Source organism: Macaca mulatta, chromosome 14 (genome assembly GCF_049350105.2).
Source record: "Macaca mulatta isolate MMU2019108-1 chromosome 14, T2T-MMU8v2.0, whole genome shotgun sequence".
Taxonomy (NCBI): Eukaryota; Metazoa; Chordata; class Mammalia; order Primates; family Cercopithecidae; genus Macaca; species Macaca mulatta.
In genome coordinates, this window is record NC_133419.1 from 77,287,409 (window position 1) to 77,307,012 (window position 19,604).

General features: G+C 37.7%; 1 protein-coding gene across 25 annotated transcripts in view; it reads left to right on the plus strand.

Moving 5' to 3' along the window:
• Positions 1-19,604, plus strand: part of ACER3 (alkaline ceramidase 3) — a 170,303-nt gene that overhangs the window by 16,252 nt on the left and 134,447 nt on the right. For 5 of the 25 annotated variants that reach the window (XM_077960424.1, XM_077960414.1, XM_077960425.1 and 2 more), the window contains 2 exons: positions 13,416-13,532; positions 14,072-14,339. Coding sequence is in view for 5 of the 11 variants with exons in the window: in XM_077960409.1 (XP_077816535.1) it covers positions 14,303-14,339 (37 nt within the window). In the remaining 6 variants the exon portion in view is untranslated. 25 annotated transcript variants of the gene reach the window in all.

Here is a 19,604-nt window from a genome sequence, read left to right on the forward strand (position 1 = left end):
CTGCACCTGGCCTGTAATACACAAATCTTAAGTTATTTTTGCTAGATTTTGAGAAATGCATAGACCTATGTAACAACCTCTATCAAGATGTGGAACTTTACCATCAGCCAGGAAAGTTCCCTCATGCCCCTTCCCTGTTAATCCCCACCTCCATCTTACCCCTTCTTTCCAGCATAACCACTGTTGGCTGATTTTTTTTCCCTACCATAGATTAGGTTTGCCTGTTTGAGAACTGCATGGAAATGGACTCATCTAGTATTTACTATCTGGGGTAAGGCTTCTTTTGTTCAGCATGTTTTTGAGATTCATCCATGTTGCTATGTGGTAGGATTCCACTATGTGAATATACCACAGTTTGTTAACCCGTTTTCCTGTTGATGGACACATGGCTGTTTTTAGGTGTGGGCAATTATAAGTAAAGCTGCTATAAACATTCTTGGGCAGATCTTTTTGTGGATATATATTTTCATTTCTCACAGGTAAATGCTTAGGATTGGAATAATTGGGTCATAGAGTATGTGTATGTTTAGTTTTATTAGATACTGCCAGACCTTTTCCCAAAGTGGTTGTACCACATCTTTGTCAACATTTAGTGTCAGTCTTTCAAATTTTAGTCATTCTGGTGGATGTGTGGTTGTATCTCATTGTGCTATCCAGTTTATTTTTAACTCTTCAGTCTTTCTTCTTTCGTTTCCTCGCCCTACTTACATTTCACTCTTGCGAAAACAAACTATTTACATATACATTAATACCCCATGCACTTTTTATTGTTCATATTGTTCCCATGAGAGGTAATAATAAATTTGTTTTAAAATCATGAAGTTTGTGATGGTTATTCAGCAATAAATACCTGAAAACTGTGTCTGATGTTGAGTTTTGAGAAATTTTGATTTTCTATTGTGAAAACTCAGAGTATGTCATATTATACCATGCCTTTTATTCTTACAAGATGAGACTAAAGAATAAAGGTTAGTACTTTTATAAGCCCATCTGAAGATAACAAAAAATTTTATAAGCATCGTTTTATTTATACCTGCAATGTACTCAAGACTCAAAAGAATTATTTTACCCAATGAAAGCAAGTAAGTACCTCAGGGTTGAAATAATTCAGTTATGAAGCTGGAAAAAAATCTTTGACTCATCATAGGTATAGACTCTTGCTCTAACATGTTCTTTAACTTTTCAGAGCATGCTGCTTTTAGCAGCAAGTAGGACTGGCTAGAGTCAGAACTCCAAAACTATGCATGTTAAAATCTTGATGCTGCTCTAAAAGCTGTGTGTTTATGATCTTCATTCACGTATTCATTTATACAAAATGATAAGGAGAGATTCTAGGTAAGATACTTTTCCTGAAATGAAACATTACGGTTTCTAAGCTATTTCACCTTCTGAGTAGCAGTTTTTCCTTTTTTCCCCCCATTTCTTTTTTTAAGCAGATATGAGGGCAATCTGACTTTGTCTTCTGAAATCCCATTGATTGCTAGAGTTGATTCAATTAATCTTGCCAATCAGATGACTGTTTTGTGTTCAGAAAGTCCAACCTAAAGGTTGACAAATGAAGAGAATTATGACCTTAATAAAGGAGGACAGTCCTTTGGTTAAGAGCAGTGATCACTAAAGAAACATTTAGCACCCTCTGTGTCCTTCCCTGATCCCATCTTTTTCCTTTTTTTCTGGAGATAACCAGTATACTTAATTTAGTGTTTATCATTTCCTAACTTTTACTGCTTTGCATTCCTAAAAATATACTATTTAGGTTTGCTTGTTTTATATTTTATATAAGTGGAATTGTACTATGTGTACATTCTTCCACAACTTGCTTTTTTTTTTTTTTTTTTTAACACAAATTGTGCTTGTTAGTATCATTCATGCTCCTGAGAATTGACTGCATTGATGGATGTAGATTTAGTTCATTTATTTTTGCTGTTGTTTAGAATTCCACTGTATGAATATATTCATTTATCCATTCTTTAATCATTGGACATTTTGTTGTTTCCAGGTTTTTGCTATTACAAATAAGGCTGTTGTGAACATTCTTGTGCATCTTCTGGTACACAGAAATGTAAGGGTTTCTGTATATACTTAGGAGTGTAATTGTTAGAATATAGGTCATGCTCATATTCAACTTTAACTTTTAGATTGGTGCAAAAGTAATTGCAGTTTTTGCCATACTTTCAATGACAAAAGCCTCAATTACTTTTGCAACGACCTAATAGAAGTTCTCGAATTTTTTGGTCTCATGACCCCTTTACATATTTAAAAAGTATTGAGGACCCCAAAGAGCTCTGTGAGTTAAATCTATTGGTATTTACTGTATTAGAAGTTAAAACTGAAAAAAATTAAATCTTTGTTAATCCATTTAAGATTCATATTTGTGAGAAGTGAGATTTATCCATGTGCTGTATCAGTAGTATATTTCTTTTGATTGCTGAGAAGTATCCCATTGTATGAATGTAATAGTTTGTTTATCTATTTTCCTATGGACAGGATACCTGGGCTGTTTCCAGTTTTTGGCTATTATGCATAAAGTTGAACATTCTTAAACAAGTCTTTTTGTGAATGTATATTTTCATTTTTCGTGAATAAATACCTAGGATTGGAATTGCCAGGTTAAGGTTGGTTTATGTTTTAGTTTTCTAAGAGCCTGTAAGACTTTTTCCCCACAGTGATGTATCATTTTTCATTCTCATCATGGAAGTTTTAGGTGCTCCACATCCCCAACAATGTTTGATGTTGTCATACTTCTTAATTTTATCCATTCTGGAATGTATGTAGTAGTATCTCATTGTAATTTTAATTAGCATTTACCTGATGTCTGATGATGTTGAGCATATTTTCTTGTGCTTCTTGGTCATATGTATATCTTCTTTTGTGAAGTATCTTTTCAAATCTTTTGCCCATTTAAAAAAATTGGATTGTCTTTTTATCATTGAGTAACAGGGGCTCCTTTCATATTCAAAATATAAGTCCATTTGCCAGATGGATGTTTTGTGACTATTTTCTCCCTGTCTCCCTACTTCATTTTTTTAAAGGAGTTTTTTTGATGAGAAGTTGTACGTTTTGATGAAGTCTAATTGATCAGCTTTTTCTCTTACGGTTATTGCTTTTCGTAGCTTGTCTATTCCCATGTTTTCTTTTGGAAGCTTTATAGTTAATTGCTTTGTATTCAGGTCTATATCCATCTCAAATTTATTGTCACATATGGTGTAAAGTAAGGATTGAAGTTTATTTTTTCCTCATAGGCATATCCAGTTATTTTAGCACAATTTAACCACGTAATCTTCAAATAGAAGTTTCACTTCTTTCTTTCCAATCTTTATGCACTTTATTACTTTTGCTTACACTGTTGCACTGGCTAGGACCTCCAGGGCAATGTTGAGTAGAAATGACATCATGAGTGAACATCCTTGCCTTTTCCTGATTTAAAAAGCAAATAATTCGATATTTCATTATTAGATATAATGTTAGCTATAGGTTTTTTGTAGATATCCTTTATTTGATTGAGGAAGTTCTTGTTGAGTTTTATCATGAATAGGTGTTGGGTTTGTCAAATGTTATTCTTGTGATTTTATCCTTTCTGTTAATATGATTGATTGATTGATTTTTGAATGTTGGATAAACTTTGTTTCGCTGGCCCGCTTAGACATTATATGTTATTCTTTTTATGTGTTGCTGAATTTAATTTGCTTGTATTTTTGGCAGGATTGATTTTTGCCAGGATTTTTGCATCTTTGTTCATAAGAGATATTTTTCTAACATTTGTTTTTTGTTAGGTTTCTTGCTTCAGGTTTTTAGGTTGTATTTTTCAAGGAAATTTATTCATTTCCTCTAGATGGTTGAATATATTGGCATAAAATTATTTCTGACATTTCCTTATTGCTTTTTTAATGTCTGTAGAATCTAGGGTAACTCTGTTCTTTCATTCCTGAAATCAGTAATTTGTAGTCTCTCTTTTTTGATGATTAATCATCCTAATGGTTTATTTGATTTTATTATGTCAGTGGAACAACTTTTGGCTTTGTTAATTTTCTCTATTCTTATTCTGTTCTTATTTTTTTCCTTCTACTTATTTTTATTTAACGTATTCCTTTTTTGGCTTCATGAGATGAAAGCTTAAAACACTGATTTTAGATCTTTCTTTGTTAATAGAAGCATTTAAAGTTGTAAATTTTCCTCTTGGCGCACAAACTGTTTTTCCTCTGTGCTCACAACACAATCAACACAGAAGATTTCTGTGACCAGATGTGTGGGGATTTCTCCCCACCAACAGAGAAGCAATCAGTTTTGCAGTGGACACTAGCTGGGTATCTTTCAGTTCAATTCTGACACTATCTACTTGGTAGCACCAGATTCACAGGTTGAGGGCTCAGTCCCACAAGACTGTCCTCCACTTCCCAATGCCAGTCGGAAGCCCCATGTTGTTTTACTTGTGTTTCTGATTAACCTGCTATAAATAGGATTAGATTCAGATTCTTCTTGGCCTCTCTGTGCAGCATTCCTTCCTCCAGGGTATGGGATGGGGCCCCTTCTGAAATGGGGGTCTTGTGATCTACCATCAGATATAGTAGCAGAGAATTTATTAATGTCCAGCTCTGAGACAGAAAGGTGAGGGAAGATTAGAGTATATTTTTTAGTTTCTGTGGACTGCCATGGGGAGAAATAACAAGGACTATGGGAGCTATAAGCCAGGAACTGTGGATGAAAGCATATATATATGTATGTACGTACGTTATATATGTATACTATCACAGCACTCCCTAAGCTTATTGTGCTGGTATTTGGAGGTGGGGGCTTTGAGACATAATTAGTTCATGAGGATCTACCCTTATGACTGGGATTAGAGCCCTTGTAAGAAGATGCCAGGGTGGGGTATGGTGGCTCACACCTGTAATACCAGCACTTTGGGAGGGGGAGGTGGGCGGATTGTTTAAGCCCAGGAGTGAGAAACCAGCCTGGGCAACATGGTGAAACTCATCTCTATAAAAATAAAAGAAATTAGCCCTACATGGTGGTGCACACCTGTAGTCCCAGCTACTTGGGAGGCTGAGGTGGGAGGATTACTTGAACCTTGGAGGTCAATGCTGCAGTGAGGTATGATTGCACCACTGCACTCCAGCCTGGATGACAGAGTAGCACAATGTCTCAAAAAAAAAAAAAAAAAAAAGAAGTAGAATTCCCGAGCAGATAACAATTTAAGTGTTATTAACAGGGCAACAAATTGTCAGGTTTATCTTTGGTTGATATGGTTTGGTTTGGATCTATCATTTTATTATTGTAATTATACTAGCTGTTTTTTGTTCTTCTCCTACGTTTTAACAAATTATTTGAATATTATTTTAGAATTAAAATATTTTACTATTGCCTTTTTAGTCATTCTTCTTTGCATTATTTATTTAGTGGTTACTCTAGGGATTAAAATACATGTCTTTAACTTTTCACAGCCTACTTCATGGACCACTTCATGAAAAATGTAGAAGTTTGCAGAATAAGGCAACTATATAGGCTCATATCCTACCTACCTTGTTCTTTATGCGATAGTTGTTATATATATTACATCTATATGTTATAAACCTCCAAATATCAGCATATTAAAAGTAAACGAGTTTTAAATAAGTTAAAAGAAAAAGGAAACATTATTGTCTTTTGTAGCTTACCATTTCTGATGCTCTTCACCCTTGTCTGAGGATCTGCATTTCTCTCTGGTATCATTTTCCTTCAGCAAGTTGAGCTTCTCGTGTCTATAAATTTCTATATTTCATTATATTTTGAAAAACTGTGATCATTATGTATTCAGATTTTTTTCTGCTTCATTCTCTTCTATCCTTTGGCTCCAATTACAGCTATGTTGCATTGTTTATAGGTTCATTAGGATCTGTTTAGGATTATTTTGTAAAAAATCTTTTTTTTTTTTTTTTTTTGAGATGGAGTCTCGCTCTGTCATTCAGGCTGGAGTGCAGTGGTGCGATCTCAGCTCACTGCAAGCTCTACCTCCTGGGTTCACGCCCTTCTCCTGCCTCAGCTTCCTGAGTAGCTGGGACTACAGGCACCAGCCACCACGCGCGGCTAATTTTTTGTATTTTTAGTAGAGATGGGGTTTCACCATGTAAGCCAGGATGGTCTCGAGCTCCTGACCTCAGGATCTGCCCGCGTCGGCCTGCCAAAGTGCTGAGATTACAGGTGTGAGCCACCACGCCCGGCCCAAAATCTTTTTTTCATTCTCTGTGCATATACATATTGGGTAGTTTTGATTGACCTATCTTTGTGTTCACTTAGTTTTTTCTCTGTCATCTGTTTGTCTGTTAGGTCTATCTGGTGAATAATTTATTTCAGATATTTTATTTTCAGTTGTAGAGTGCCCACTTAGTTCTTGCTTATTATTTCTATCTTTCTCCAGAGATTTCCTATCTTCTTTTATTATTGTTAGCATATTTTATCTTAATTCCTTGAGGTTAGTTATAGCAGTTTCTTTAACATCCTTGTCTGCTTTCTGTCACATCTAGATGATCTTGGGATCAGTCTCAATTGATATTCTTTTGTCATTAGAGTAAGAACCATTTTCCTGGTTCTTCATATGTTAGGTAATTTTAGGCTTTATATTGAACATAAAGAATGTTAAATTGACCAGGCGCAGTGGCTCACGCCTGTAATCCCAGCACTTTGGGAGGCCAAGATGGGCGGATCACGAGGTCAGGAGATCGAGACCATGCTGGCTAACACAGTGAAACCCCGTCTCTACTAAAAATACAAAAAAATGAGCCAGGCGTGGTGGCGGGCGCCTGTAGTCCCAGCTACTCGGGAGGCTGAGGCAGGAGAATAGCATGACCCCGGGAGGCGGAGCTTGCAGTGAGCGGAGATCGCGCCACTGCACTCCAGCCTGGGCAACAGAGCAAGACTCAATCTCAAAAAAAAAAAAAAATGTTAAATTGTGGAGATTCAGGTATCTTTGTTTCTTATGAGTGTTGTTTCTGTTATTTTAACTGGCATTTAGTTATCTTGACTGACTTGACTTGAACTGTACACTCTTGTTTCTTGGCCAGCATGTCATTTGTCTTTAGTTGGACTTCTTTCAATCTGTTATATGCGCATGTGGTTCATGGTTCAGTCAGAGACATGGGCAGACAGAATTTAGGGATCCCTTCTTTGTTTTCCCTTTCAAGATTCCTCAGTTCTCTTCAATGCCATATTTTTTTTCTGGCTTCAGTGTGCTGGTTCCCCAGGCCAACAAGCCTGTGGTGTTACTTCTTCCTGTTTCTTATGTACTGTGTCAGCTGCACTTATCCCAAGGCTACAAGCTGCGAAAATGGGAATTCACTTTGTACGACTCCCCTTCTTGAAATGTGTACTCTGCATTAGAATTTGTCAGCTTCTTACACTCCGGTGCTTCCAGATAATTTCTTTTTGTATTATCCTAGATTTTACCATATTTTTCTGAGGGAGAATTAGCTAGTAGGGCCTTATTCTATCATTGCTGGAAGCAGAAGTGTATATGGACCTTTTTACTATGTTCCGTTTCTCCCCCCATTATGTCCATGTTTTCTTTAGATTCTTGAACATACTTGTAATAGGTGATCTAAAATCTTTGTCAGTTTCGTCGCTGTCATTTTGGCATTGCTTCTTTTGAATGACTTTCTTGCTTTTTTTTTTTTTTTTTTTGAGACCGAGTCTCACTCTGTCGCCCAGGCTGGAGTGCAGTAGCACAATCTCAGCTCACTGGAACCTCTGCCCTCTGGGTTCAAGTAATTCTCCTGCCTCATTCAGCCTCGCTAATGGCTGGAATTACAGGTATGCACTACCACAGTTGGCTAATTTTCATATTTTTAGTAGAGACGGGGTTTTGCCACGTTGGCCAGGCTGGTCTCGAATTCCTGACCTCAAGTGATCTGCCTGCCTTGGCCTCCCAAAGTGCTAGGATTACAGGTGTGAGCCACTGTGCCCAGCCAATTTTCTTGCTTTTTAACTTGTTTAGCAATTTCTGTTTGGATGCCAGACATGGTAATGGGATATCATTGAGTGAATAGATTCTGTTGTCTTCTCTTAAAGTGTGTTGGATTTTGTTCTGGCCAGCAGTTAGATTCTGATCAGCTGATCCCTTTCAAGATTTGTTTTAAAGCATATTTTGGGAGTGGTTCTAGAGTTGTTGTCTTTATTCTTTTGGTAGTTTTGCTTCATTACCAAAATGGTCTAGGATCTCTACTGGATGGTCTAAGTGTTCAGCATGATCACTGTTCTCTCTAGTCACAATGTGAAGGTCTCAAATCCTATATGTTATAGTAGTTGTTTGGTTTACAGCTCTATAGTAGTTATTTCTTCCCCTATTAGTTCTTCTCTCAGCCTAAGAGACTGTGAGCATGTGCAGTTTTTTATTTGGTGGTAGACTCGAAGATTCCTTGCAAATTTTGGGAGCTTTTTCTCCACAAGACTGCTGTGCTGTGCTTGGATTTTTTTTCCTTACACCAAAGTCTAGAAATACTTCCTCCAGAAAGCTGAGTTTACCTCATTTATTTCCCTTTTTCTCAGGGATCACATTGCATAGAATTTGGCCTCTTTTATACTTGTTAACTGCAAGGGAAAATCCAGTCCCAGTAATTCTGTTATGGCTAGCAGTGAAAGTCCCCCAAATTGTTGTAGTGTTCTTATGGTCATTAGTTTTAATATCTATTGGATCAAGCCCATTGTGATGTTGAAGTCTATCGGGGGAACCCGTCCCCAATATTTCAACATATGTTCTTTCTATTTTCCCTAAGTATCAGCCTGTCTGAGAAATACAGAGAAAGAGTACAAAGAGAGGAATTTTACAGCTGGGCCGCCGGGGGTGACATCACATATTGGTAGGTCTGTGATGCCCACCTGAGCTGCAAAACCAGCAAGTTTTTATTAGGAATTTCAAAAGGGGAGGGGGTGTATGTATAGGGGGTAGATCATAAAGATCACATGCTTCAAAGGGCGAAAGGCAGAGCAAAGATCACATGCTTCTAAGGAAACAGGACCAGAGCAGAATCAGAAACTCCTGATAAGGGTCTGTGTTCAGCGGTGCATGTATTGTCTTGATAAATGTCTTAACAGAAAACAGGGTTCGAGAGCAGAGAACTGGTCTGACCTCAAATTTACCAGGGCTGGGGTTTCCTAATCCCAGTAAGCCTGAGACCAGGGCGTATCTCAGTCCTTATCTCAACTGTATAGGACAGACACTCCCAGAGCGGCCGTTTATAGACCTCTCCCCAGGAATGCAATTCTTTTCCTAGGGTCTTAATATTATATTCCTTGCTGGGAAGAGAATTTAGGGATATCTGTCCTACTTGCATGTCCGTTTGTAGGCTCTCTGCAAGAAGAAAAATATGGCTCTTTTCTGCCCAACCCCACAGGCAGTCAGACCTTATGGTTGTCTTCCCTTGTTCCCTAAAATCGCTGTTATTCTCTTCTTTTTCAAGGTGCGCTGATTTCATATTGTTCAAACAAACATGTTTTATAATCAATTTGTACAATAGTGGTCCTGAGGTGACATACATCCTCAGCTTACGAAGATAACAGGATTAAGAGATTAAAGTAAGATGGGCGTAAGGAATTGTAAGAGTATTATTTGGGAACTGATAAATGTCCATGAAATCTTCACAGTTCATGTTCAGAGACTGAAGTAAAGACAGGTGTAAGAAATTATAAGAGTATTATTAGGGAAGTGATAAATGTCCATGAAATCTTCACAATTTATGTTCCTCTGCTGTGACTCCAGCCAGTCCCTCCATTTGGGGTCCCTGACGTCCCACAACAAAAGTCTTTTGTAACTCTACTGATTTGTACAGGGGCAGCATGTGAAGGTTGCTTCATCTATTAAACATTAAGATAGGTGTATTAAAATCTCCTACCATGTTGGTGGATTTGTTTATTTTCTTCACTATTATTCTGTTAGTTTTTGCTTTAAGTATTTTGAGGCTATGTAATTTGGTGCAAATATGTTTAGGATTATGATGTCTTCCTGGTGAACTGGATTCTTATTTTTAGTTTTTCTCTTTTAATTTTTTTTGAGACAGGGTCTCACTCTGTTGTCCAGGCTGGGGGGCAATGGCACAATCACAGTTCACTGCAGCCTTGACTTCCTGGGCTTAGCTGATCCTCCCACCTCAGCCTCTGGGATAGCTGGGACTACAGGCACATGCCACCATGCCCAGCTACTTTTTTGTATTTTTAGTACAGATGGGGTTTTGCCATGTTGCCCAGGCTCTCTCAAACTCCTGGGCTCAAGCAATCAATCCACCTGCCTTGGCCTCCCAAAGTGCTAGGATTGTAAGTGTGAGCCGTGAAGCCCAGTCAGATCCTTCTTCTAATGCTTTTTGTTTTAAAGTTCCTTTGATTTGAAGTATTTATATATTACTGTTTTTTATTCTTTACTTAAAACCTTTCTGCATTCTTATGTGTTACTTGCATGTACTATATGCTAGGCACTTATTTTAAGGGTACCTGGGATTTGTTTTAATCAGGTATAGTTAGACACAGAGACACAGAAATGACTGTCATGAAGGAAGAAGTTTGTTTTTTTTTTAAATTTTACTTTAAGTTCGGGGATACATGTGGAGAGTGTGCAGGTTTATTACATTGGTGTGCATATGCCATGCTGGTTTGCTGCACCCATCAACCCATCTTCTAGGTTTTAAGCCCCACATGTATTAGGTATTTGTCCTAATACTGTCCCCGCCCTTGCCCAGGAAGAAGTTTTATACTCAGTTTCCTAGAAACAGGAGGAATAACACACCATGTAGGGCCACTTAAGAAAGCACCAGGGTCAGTCGGGGGGCAGAGGAAGTAGGGGGAAATATGGTCATACAGCTTTATTGTGGTTTCTGCAGGAAGGAACAGGCAAGGCATTATAAGTAGGCTTAGGCTTGGCTAGTTTTGAGTAATTTCAGTGGACGCTGGGACGTAGGGGCTGCCACTAGTTGTATGGTACGTGGCCCTGGGATGATTTGGGTAGGGGAATAGTGGCCTAGAGTGTAAGAGTCTGATAAATGAGGTAGTTGGGACTATGGGCTCTGGATTGTTTGGTATGCATATGGAAGGTGCACTCCTTTGCTACCTGGCTAGCTCTGGGAGGAGCGATTCCACCAGAGTAAGCAAGGCCCCATATACCAAAGCATGAAATACAGAAACCAGAAAACGTGATTATCATAGCACTGTTCTAGGTACTTGTTGATAATGGCAGTGAGGAAAGCAGATAAGAAAGTGTTGTTGTGAACATGCATTCTATTGAGAGAAGATGACAAATAAACGGTTAAGTATATAAGTGGTTGCTAATTGTGATAAATGCTGTAAATAAAACTAGGTAATATGATAGAGAATGGCTAGAGGACTTCTTTAGATAGGGTAGTTAAGGAAGGCGTCTCTGAATTGGTGGCATCTGGTATAAGTCCTGAAGAATGAGATGGCATATGTGGTAATCTGGGGTAATGGTGTTCCAGACAGTACTGCAAATGGCCCTGTGGCTGGAATGGACTTGGTTTGGTCTAGGAACATTGGGAAGATTAGTGTTTTGGGAATGATCGGCAAAAAGGAGAGTAATTAGAAGAGGTAGGCAGGGGTTGATTGTGTTAGCCTTGTAGACCATGGTAAAGAGATTGGCTTTTATTTTATTTGCAGTTGGAAGTGTTTGGAGTGTTTTCAGCCAGGGGAGTAAACTTTTATACTCAGTTCAGAACAAGTCAGGTACGAATACCATTGACAGTATAACGCTTGGGAGATATATTAGCATGCTACAGTTATATGATCAAAAAGGAAGATGTTGTTAAATTGGAAATGTTTTCACGAAACAAATGGATGCAAAGGAGGATTTTGATCATAGTGGGGGACTAGGATTAATGAAGAATGAGAATGGAATTTTAAAGGAGAGAAATCATACAAAGCAGGCCTAGGTACTCAAGGTACTGTGGGGGTTTTGCTGTTATTGTTTTTGAGACAGAGCCTATGTGGCCCAGGCTGGAGTGCAGTGGTGCCATCTTGGCTCACTGCAACCTCCGCCTCCTTGGTTCAAGCAATTCTTGTGCCTCAGCCTCCCAAGTAGCTGGAATTACAGGCATGTGCCACACCTGTCTAATTTTTGTATTTTTTGTAGAGACGGGGTTTTGCCATGTTGCCCAGGCTGGTTTCGAACTCCTGAACTCAAGCAATCCTCCCACCTTGGCCTCCCAAAGTCCTGGGATTACAGGCGTGAGCCATACCATCATGGGTTTTTAAGTATAAGAACTTACTGTCAAGAACAATATATAAAGTTTAAGAATGATCAAAATAAGTGATGACAAAAATAGGTATAAATCCTGCCTGGGCAACATAGTGAAACCCTGTCTCTACAAAAAATACAAAAATTAGCTGGGTGCATGCCTCTAGTCCTAGCTACTCGGTAGGCTGAGGTAGGAATGTCGCTTGGGAGTTTGAGGCTGCAGTGAGCCATGATCATGTCACTGCATTCCAGCTTGGGTAACAGAGCAAGACCCTGTCTCCAAATATATGTATATGTCAGATAAGGCTTTTTATCTTTAACTTTCTTTTTTTTTTTTTTTTTTTTTTTTTTTGAGATGGAGTCTCGCTGTGTCACCCGGGCTGGAGTGCAGTGGCCGGATCTCAGCTCACTGCAAGCTCCGCTTCCTGGGTTTACGCCATTCTCCTGTCTCAGCCTCCTGAGTAGCTGGGACTACAGGCGCCCGCCACCTCGCCCGGCTAGTTTTTTGTATTTTTAGTAGAGACGGGGTTTCACCGCGTTAGCCAGGATGGTCTCGATCTCCTGACCTCGTGATCCGCCCGTCTCGGCCTCCCAAAGTGCTGGGATTACAGGCTTGAGCCACCGCGCCCGGCCTTTATCTTTAACTTTCTAAAAAATATTTTCAGTCAGAGATTGGGAGACTAAAGATAGATTGGTTTTAAGGGGGGTAAAGGTTGTAAGAGTAGGTGATAAGAAAGCAAAGGAGAACTCAAAGAGAGACTGCATGAAGTAAATTTATATACCATACATTAGATGGATGAAGAAAAGATCTTCCTAAAGTAAATCATAATAATTGGTAGCTATCATTTTTAAAAGCATATAGTTTTTCAAATATGTATATATATTTAAAACATTCAGAAAAGACATTGTTATAAAATATTTTTATAAGATATTTGTCCTGCTTATGTAATAGGATTGTTTTAAAGGTCAAATGAGGAAACTAATACAAATTGATTTTGTATTTCAAATCTTACTTTGAAAAGTGCTACCATTCAGAAGAGTATATATGAGTTTTTGTGATGCCCATGCATGTGCATAAATTGCATAAAACTTCTCCTATATGTCTAGGCATTACCATAACTAATTGAAGCTGTTTTGGAGTCTGTGGATGTTAATTACTACAGGTAACTTTTTTTTTTTTTTTTTTTTTTTTTTTTTTTTTTTTTTGAGACAGGGACTCACTCTGTTGTCCAGGCTGGAGTGCAGTTGCATGATCTTAGCTCACTGCAGCCTTGACCTCCCAGACCCAAGCCATCTTCCTGCCTCAGCCTCCGAGTAGCTGGGACTACAGGTACATGCCACCACACCTGGCTAGTTTTTGTATTTTTTTGTAGAGATGGGGTTTTACCGTGTTGCACAGGCTGGTCTTGGCAGCTCCTGGATTCAAGTGATCCACCCACCTCAGCCTCCCAAAGTGCTGGAATTATAGCCTGCTTTGCTTATTATTGCCCTCTGTTAGGAGAGTCTTTTTAGGTTTATGTATGGTAAGCATGCTGTACAGCTAGCTTCCTAAATTGCTCTACCAGCTGTGAAACTGGTACAAAGCTGTTGTGTATGATCAATAAATAAATGATTTGCTTTTTTAAGATACTAGACAAAACATGGCATTAATTTAAAACATGATCTGAAATTTAAGCTATATATTGCATGTATTCCTTAAAATCTATTCTGTTTCTTTTGCCTGGCATATTTTTTCCCCAGTGTCTTACTTTCAGTAATTAAATTACCATATATTTATATATGGGAATACACACATTTATAATCTCACAGTTTCTATGGGTTAGGAGTCTGGATCCAGTTTAGCTGAGTCCTTTGTTTATGATTTCACAGGGCTGCGGTCAAGATGTTAGCTGGGGCTGTGGTCTCATCTGAAGCTTAACTATGGAAGAATCCATTAGCAGAATTCAGTTTCCTGTGGTTATAGGACTGACAGGCCTCAGTTTCTTGTTGGCTTTTGGATGGAAGCTGCCCTTAGCTCCTGGAAGCTGCCCTTCAAATATGGGACTACCAAAATAGGCAGACCACAACATAGCAGCTTGTTTCTTCAAAGCCAGCAAGGGAATGAGAGACTTCAGCAAGATGGGTGCTACAGTCTTAGGTAATGTCACCACATACACATAATCGTGTGTCTCTTGTCACCTTGCCTTATTGTCTTGGTTAGCAGCAAGTCACAGTTTCTGCTTATACACAAAAGGAGGGAGTTACATAAGACTGTGGATACCAGGGTATGGGGATCTGGGGGCCACTTTAGATATCTGTGTTTCACATACCTTATTTTTATATTTCCAAGTGCAGTAATTATTGTTTTCTTTTTACTTTTTACCCTGTGACCAGGTCAATAAAGACCAATGGTCTTCTTGTTCCTTTGTGCTAGTGGGTGTTTACTTTTCTATTTCATTTAGCTACTAAGTAGCCCCACAAGCATCTCAGCTCTGTATAGATGATCTCAGATCCATTTCCTATCCTTGTGTGGTCCAAGGCCTCATCTCTCATTCCTGTGTGAGCATTGAAACCCAACCTCCTATGGTACTGAGACAGACAACTCACTGCCTTATCTCTTACCCTCTGTAGGGCAGTCATAACTTAGTTATTACTATATTAGTTTTCAATTGCCTCTTTTTTTTTCTTTTTCCTTTTAAGAAGTACTTTTAGTTTTTTTGGAGCCCAGCTGTACATTTAAAAATATTATTTGTTAAATTTTTACAACTCATCTAGGTATTTGTAATGAGAGAATTTTTGGGTTTTCTGTCACATTGCTTAATAACTATTTCTTTGTTTTCTTTTAGCCAAGGGTTTATTTCAATACTGGAAATACTAAATGTTATATACACATATGTGTACTTAAAAACATATAAGTGCATCAGATAATCAGTATTAGCACACATGGAAATATAGAGTTGAGAAGTATAGCATATGAAGACTTTCACGATCTGCCCCTTGATTCCCTCTCTAATGGCCTTTCTAAACACTTGCACTTTTGTATGGTACTGCTTTTGTATTCCTGAACACAGAATGCAGCTCATAGTTTCATGTATTTGCATACATTATTGTCTTTGTCTGGAATGCTCTGCTTTATGCCTACCATCTCTCTTTATTTTGTTAACTCAGCCTTATTTCTTTTTTTCTTCTAAATTCACTTTTTTTGTATTTTTAATTATTCTCTTTTTCATTTCTAGGGGTATTGTTTCTTTTTTTCAAATCTGCCTGGCCATTTTTGTTATTTTTTCTTCCTTGGTTATTTTTTTTCTTGCTATCTTATATTCCTTTAAATATTTTAAAAACACAATATTTCATATTCATTAATTTCAATATATTTCATTTTTGCTTGTCTAATTCTGTGCTTATTGTTTTGCTGATTCTCTTTTATGGCTGCATGTTTCCTCACATATTCTTGTGATTTTTTTTTTTTTACCATGAATTCATTGTCGTGGAGACTTGAGAAATCTTTGAGACCATCTTGGATTGTAAGGTCATGAGGGGAGGACCCCTGTGGTTTTGTTCATTGCTGTATCCCAGGGCTTATTACAGTATCTAGTACATGAGACTCTCAATAAATATTTATTGGATGAACAAATTACATGTCCACACCTTACAGACAGTGCTATAATTATTTATATGTGTTTATTTTCTCTACTATATTGATAATACCTCAAGTTAGAGAACTTTTTGGCTTTAACACCATATCCCCAGCATTTAGCACAGTGTCTAATATAGATTAAGTTCTCAGTAAATATTTGTTGAATGAATGAGGAGTTGCTTGGCATATTCTGCCCAATGAAATCTTCAGAATAAATAAGACTTATTTTGCCTGTTTGTCATTATAAAGTCATTTTAATAAAATGGAGGATACTAGAGAAATGATGAATCAGCTCACATAACTAGTGCGCATATTGCTCATGATTGATTAAAGCAGAACCATTTTCCAGACTGAACTCCAAAGTCACTGAAGGCTAATCACATTAACTATTCCTGTACTTATAGATTTCAAGGCATAGTGAGTATACAAAATGTTCAGCCAATAAATATGTACCAAACATCTACTATATGTATATTAGTTTGCAAGATACATGATATATATTTTTTCCCAGTACGTTATGTGCTAGCTAAGGTATACACTTAAAAATGTGAAAAGGGTAAATAGAACGCAAGATAAATGATTTATTATAGTAATCACTGAGTACGGTGGCTCACTCCTGTAATCCTAGCACTTTGGGAGGCTGAGGCGGGCGGATCACTTGAGGTCGGGAGTTTGAGACCCCTGGCCAATATGGCAAAACCCTGTCTCTACCAAAAAATACAAAAATTAGCCAGGCAAGGTGGCGTGCGCCTGTAGTTTCAGCTACTCTGGAGGCTGAGGCATGAGAATCGCTTGAACCCAGGAGGTGGAGGTTACAGTGAGCGGAGATCGCACCACTGCACTCCAGCCTAGGCGATAAAGTGAGACTCTGTCTCCAAAAAAAAAAAAAAGCATTACAGTAATAAAAGAATTGTCTTAAAACAGTGTCATTTAATCATATAGAATACAATTGAATAAATTTTTCAGAGGTTCAGATGAATCCAGTATTGTGATATTATATATATATACACATACACACACACACACACACACACACACACACACATATATATTTTCATCCACGGTTCCTGGCTCATAATTTTCATAACCCTTGATATAGTCTTTTGTTGTAATGTTGGGACACTCTAGGCTTCAGAAGCAGGCCTCAGGAAACAGAATCTCTCTCTCTGATCTTCTGCTGCCCTCCTTTCACCTGACCAAGGCAGGACTCTAATCTGATAGTGAGTCATCTGACTGTTTATTTGAATCCTTTAAAATATCCTTTGTAATAAACTGATAAACACAAATAAGTGTTTCCCTGAGTTATGTGAGCCATTATAGCAAATTAATTGAACCCAAAGAGGGGGTTGTAGGAACCCCAACTTGAAGCCAGTTGGTCAGACAGTCTGGAGGTCTAGACTTGTGACTGGTGAAAAGAAGAGGCTCTCTTGTGGGACCAAGCCCTCAACCTGTGGTTTCTGAGGCTATCTCCAAGTAGACAGCTTCAGAATTGAATTGAATTGGAGAACACCCAGCTGATGTCTGCTGTAGAATTGCTTGCTTGCTTGGTTTGTGGGAGAAACCGCCACATATTTGGTCACAGAAGTCTTCTGTGCTAATGATTGTTGTGGAGTGATTAAAATAGGAAAAACGAGTGTTGTTTTGTTTATACTCACAAGTTATAGTTGCCAGAATTATATAGTTGGATTGCCTCTTAACAATTATTAGTATAGACCAACACTCATGATTGTATTTCTTCTGTTTTCTTTCTCTTCCTTTGCATTTTCAGCATGAAGGTTGTATTTCTTCTGTTTTCTTTTTTGTCCTTTGCTTTTTCAGCATGAAGAATACAGCTTCTTGTTAAAGGGACATAAGATTGAATCCAGATATTCCCATTTAGCAGCTATATTACACTGGAAAAATTTCTTAACCTCATTGGGCCTCAAGTGTTCTAATATGTAGAATGAGAATGATAACACCCGCCTTATAAGGTGATATTTTGTATCAAAAGAGATTATATAAATAAAGTCACTAGTATGGTTATAGGAATATAAACTCAATAGGTCTTGTTTCCCTTCTGCTTTATTCTTTCTTTCATTATCTACCCTGTGTTTTTTCCGCTTTCACTCTCTTTATTTTTTAAAAATAAAAACCAGGTTTTAAAATAATAAATTTAGTATTTAGGTTGAAGCTTAATAGGAAAGACCATGCAAATATTCCAGTTATATGTGTGTGGGGGTTTAACAACACTGCTATTTTAGTTGGATCACAGAGAAACCTCTGTTTACTGCTGTGGCACACTTGTCTTGGCTGACTGATCCCATTTTCTCTGGTTTTCTTTAAAGCAGTTTTTTTCAGACCTTTAAAAGCTGACACTCGGGCAGTGAGTACCCTGGAAAATAATATCTTGTTCCAGTAGAACTTGGCCCAAAGGATTCTGGTAGAACTAGCATAATTCATTTGAGAGATTTGGAATTTTTTTAAAATTTAAAAACTTCTGTTTTTTAGTCTTTAATTTTTGTCTTACGCTGAGGAACTTGATATAAATTAAACACTGTTTAAGAAATTAAGTTAAATTAAATAAATTCAGAAAGTCTTAGGCAGAGCAGTTCATCAAGAGAAAGAAAGGAATAAAAAGCATCCAAATTGAAAAGGAAGAAGTCAAATTGTCCCTATTTGTGGATGACGTGACCTTTATATAGAAAAACCTAAAGACTCTACCAAAAGCCTTTTACAACTGATCAATAAATTCAGTAAAATTGCAGGATATAAAATCAATATACAAAAATTAGTATCTCTATACACAAACAGTGAACTAGCTTGAAAAGAAATCAAGAATGCAATCTTGTTTATAATAGCTACAAAAAATTACATAGGAATAAATTTAAGGAGGTAAAAGACCTCTGTGAGGAAAACTACAGAATACTGATGAAGGAAATTGATGAGGATACAAACAAATAGAAAGACATCCCATGCTTATGAATCAGAAGAATTAATATTGCTAAAATGACAGTACTAGCTGGGCATGGTGACATGTGCCTATACTCCCAACTAGTTGGAAGGCTGAGGCAGGAGGATCACTTGAGCCCAGAAGTTCAAAGCTTCAGGGAGCTGTGATCACGCCACTCTACTCCAGCCTTGGTGACCAAGCAAGACCCCATCTCTAAAAAAAAAAAAATAAGTAAAAGAAAATAAATTTTATAATCAATATCCTTGTATTTGAATCCTGACTTTGCCATTTACAAGCTGTGTGATCTTGTATATATTTATACAAATTACTTAATTTTGATTTTCACCTTCCTTAGCTGTCAAATTGGATTGAAAATACCTCATAGGGTGGATATAGTAATTTGTGCTTGTAATCCCAGCTACCAGGAAGGCTGAGGCAAAGGAACGCTTGAGCCCAGCAGTTTGAGACCAGCCTGGGCAACATAGCAAGATCCTATCTCAAAAAACAGAGAGAGAGAGAGAGAGAAAATACTTCATAGATTTGTTTTGAGGATCAAATTAGACAATGTAATGATTTCGTACACTCTCAAATACCATATAAATTTTGGTTAATGGCTTTCTTAAGAATTTATAACATCAGATAATACAATTAAATTCAAACTACCTTTTTTTATTTTTATTTTTTTATTATACTTTAAGTTCTAGGGTACATGTGTACAACATGCAGGTTTGTTACATATGTATACATGTGCCATGTTGGTGTGCTGTACCCATTAACTCGTCATTTACATTAGGTATATCTCCTAGTGCTATCCCTCCCCTCACCCTCTCCCCACAATAGGCCCTGGTGTGTGATGT